The sequence below is a fragment of the Egretta garzetta genome, unplaced genomic scaffold (genome assembly GCF_000687185.1).
Source record: "Egretta garzetta isolate BGI_Z169 unplaced genomic scaffold, ASM68718v1 scaffold345, whole genome shotgun sequence".
NCBI classification, from domain to species: Eukaryota; Metazoa; Chordata; class Aves; order Pelecaniformes; family Ardeidae; genus Egretta; species Egretta garzetta.
This window is the reverse complement of record NW_009259692.1, coordinates 434,873-438,034: the sequence shown is the minus strand read 5'-3', so window position 1 is coordinate 438,034 and position 3,162 is coordinate 434,873. Positions and strand designations below refer to the sequence as shown.

The following is a 3,162-nucleotide window of genomic DNA, read 5'->3' as shown; positions in this document are numbered from 1 at the left end:
GGCTAAGCCCATGCTCATACAGTTTGCTTCTCCATAGGCACTTTCTGCTCTCTAACCATAGAGTTTTCTGCAGAAATCGGTGTTCACACAGTCTGCAGGAGACTCGGGGACATCCTGGAAACATGGTTCACCAAGGCTCTGAGGATCCAGCCTGCCCCGCGTGGGCTTATGTCTGCCTCACCCACATGGAGCTATGCTGGTTCATAGCATGTTTACCGAGTAGACTGAAAAGCTTTCTCCACCACGTATGCATGTGTGCCTCAGCTAGCGTCTCGCTTTTTAGTGCACAATGAGCCCTGCCACCGCTCTGCCATGGGCCTGGCTTCAGGTGCCTTCGCTGAATCACCAAAGGCAAGGCGGAAAGGGAGCTGGTGCTAAAGGAGCCGACAGCCCTGCCAGAGGAGAAGGGGACGGGCAGTGGGTAGCAGATATTCCCACCTCAAAACAGCCTCGGTGGGGGAGGTCAGGTTATACTCCAGGCCCCAGAGAGTTGTAGAGACTCGAGATTTGGCAGGCAACTTAAAAACCATTGCGTCTTCATCATCAGGCTCTTAAAACAGAATTTGAAGAGTCTACAAACCCTGTTTATCTTCGGTTTATTTGCCAATGATTTTTGTCCAGACGTTGCACTGGAAGGAGAGCTAGCAGAAGGAATGGAGAACAGCCTGGAAGTGGGAGCAAAACCACAGTTTCCAGAGTCCCAGAAGCTGCACCAGATGGAAAATACTGGGATTAGTGTCAGACTGAAAGCTGATAGAAGACCTGGATGTTCTTTTCGGTGCTAGTGAGGTTGGATATTAGCCTTACTGCTACTTCTTTTGGTTGCAGTTCCGCAGTATATCAGGCTCTTGATTTTTAGGAGGTATTTTTATGTTGTGGGTTCTGGTATCAAAAGCTGAAATCAGGGAATGCGAGGAGGAAGAGGAGAATGCGTTTTTAGTAAGATGGTTTTCCTTGTTCTTTGGGGAAAACGGGAAAGTGTTTTCCTCCTTTGTATATCTTAAATGGTCAGAAAGTTTGCATCCACTTGGTATCAATTACACATATATTTGTAATCAGCTTTGTCATCATCCTGACTTGGCTCTGCATGCTCCAGGAGAAATGGGAGTAAAATTTGAAGAAATAGGGTTCTGTTGTTCTTTCTCTGTTGCAGTCGGATCAAAAGACACTTTGAGATGAATAATAAAGTCCAAATCAAGAAAAGACACTATGATACAGACGATATCCCCCAGACTGCAAAATTCTGGAAGGAGGCATATCTTCAGCTTAACTAACAAAGAAACTACTTCTGAATTAAAGACATCTTCCAAATGAAATGTATGATACTCGCCGCAGACATATGAATTGTATGCTTTTTCCCTTGGTTTCCTAAGGTGGCATTTCCCGTGTGCCGTTCAAACGATCCCAATGGGCATCTCATTCCCACGCTCCCCCGTTCCTTATGCTGTCCCTGCACAGAGTCTGCTTGACTTCTGTTCAGAGCTTGGGTTTGGGGTATTTGTTGTTACAAGCCAGAATGAGCAGCCTGTGTTGGAAGGCAGTGCAGCTCATCTTAGTGTATGAGGCAGAATTATCCAGCAACAGTATTTCCATGTCGAATGCTTTGTTACACCCATTCCCCCGTCTTTTATGCTGCTGAATTCTCTGATCATGTATGTAAATCCCACCTTCAGACATGGTCTTTAAAATTACATGAAGAATCCAGCTCACCATTTAGCACAAAAATTCTGACCTGGAAGTACTTAATCATTTAAAGCAGAAGATAGATCTTTTTCAGGTTGTTTTTTTTTTTTAAGGTGAAGTCTCAGTATAGTATTAATTATAATGCAGACGTACGCACACATGCACACAGTGGCATTGCAATGTGTAAATAGAAGCAAATGCAGAAGATCAAAGACTAAAAAAAATAAGGATATGTACATATAAAAGGACAGCTGGCAGCCAGCCCTGGGGCAGACTTGCTGCATCTTCATGATACCAAGCTGTCAGTCCTGTAGAAAGGAACCTATGAACCTGAGAAGCTGCAGGATTGAACTTAAAACTTTCCTGTACATCTTGCTGAGAATGACACTTAATGCTCTGTTGAATTCTGAGGCACTTTACCTCCACTTTAGCCCTTTTCCTGGTTCTGCGCCAGGAGTCGGCAATCACCGAGCACCCGATAAAAATCTGCGAGCGGGTTATCAGTTCCTTGGGCACTGATGCGTTCCACACCTCTTCTGCTTTCACAGCCAGATGCAACCTCAGCGAGGGTGTAATCCTTCTTCTGCCTCGCTGGCTTGTGCTGACAGGTTTGCTGTGTGTGAAGCTGTCCTCAGTTTATTCTGGTCTCTCTTCCTTCCAGGATGGCACGCTCGCTGAACGAGTGGCTGTGGCAGCATGAGTTCTGGCTGCCCCCAGGAATCACCTGGGAGGACATGCAAGAGACTGAAGACATCCAGTACCCTCAGCCTCGTGATCTCCTGCTCAGTATCCCTTTTGCTTTAACCTTGGTTGTCATTCGATGTGCCTTTGAAAGGTAAGTTATTTAGTGCTGTTTGCAGTTTGGGTGAATGCTGGCAGTGTGGGTCCAAAAGCTGGCTTTGTTATCTGTGCCAGTGCGTGGCCAAAGAGGTCCACAGAAACTCCAGGTCAGAAAGTCTGCTGAGGTATGTTTTTCAGCGCTTTCTTTCCAGCCCTGTGTACTGGCTAAAGAATTGAGTTGAATACAGAACGCAAACCCTACCCTTAGGGTCTAATCATCAGCAATGTGACTTCTACACTTAAAACAGGTAGGCCCTGTTGATGAGGTTTATGCTTGTGTTTTAGAAGGCAGACACACTGGTCTGTGTTTTGTTGGGCATTACTTGCTGTTTCTGGGTCAAATGCAGCTGAAATTGTGTTTAGACTACCCAAATACAGTTAAGTCTCCTTTATCTTGGGTAACAGGGATCTGGGGTATCGCACCTGACAGGCAAGCCTGAAGAAGATGGATTAGATTGGGCTGAGTCATCCGACCTCGGAATCAGCATGGCATTGCCGCATGAACGGATGCTCTTCTCCCTGGTAACGGGCAATAGGACGAGGGGAAATGGTCTGAAGTTGTGCCAAGGCAGGTTTAGGTTGGACGTTAGGAAAAATTTCTTCCCCGAAAGGGCTGTCAGGCACTGGAAGGGGCTGCCC

General features: G+C 46.2%; 1 protein-coding gene across 1 annotated transcript in view; it reads left to right on the top strand.

Moving 5' to 3' along the window:
* The first annotated feature begins 2,344 nt into the window (after positions 1-2,344).
* Positions 2,345-3,162, top strand: part of LOC104126317 (ceramide synthase 4) — a 25,692-nt gene continuing 24,874 nt past the window's right edge. The window contains exon 1 of the mRNA XM_009638873.2: positions 2,345-2,518. Coding sequence (XP_009637168.1) covers positions 2,346-2,518 — 173 coding nt within the window. The 5' untranslated portion in view covers position 2,345. The remainder of the gene's footprint in view (positions 2,519-3,162) is intronic.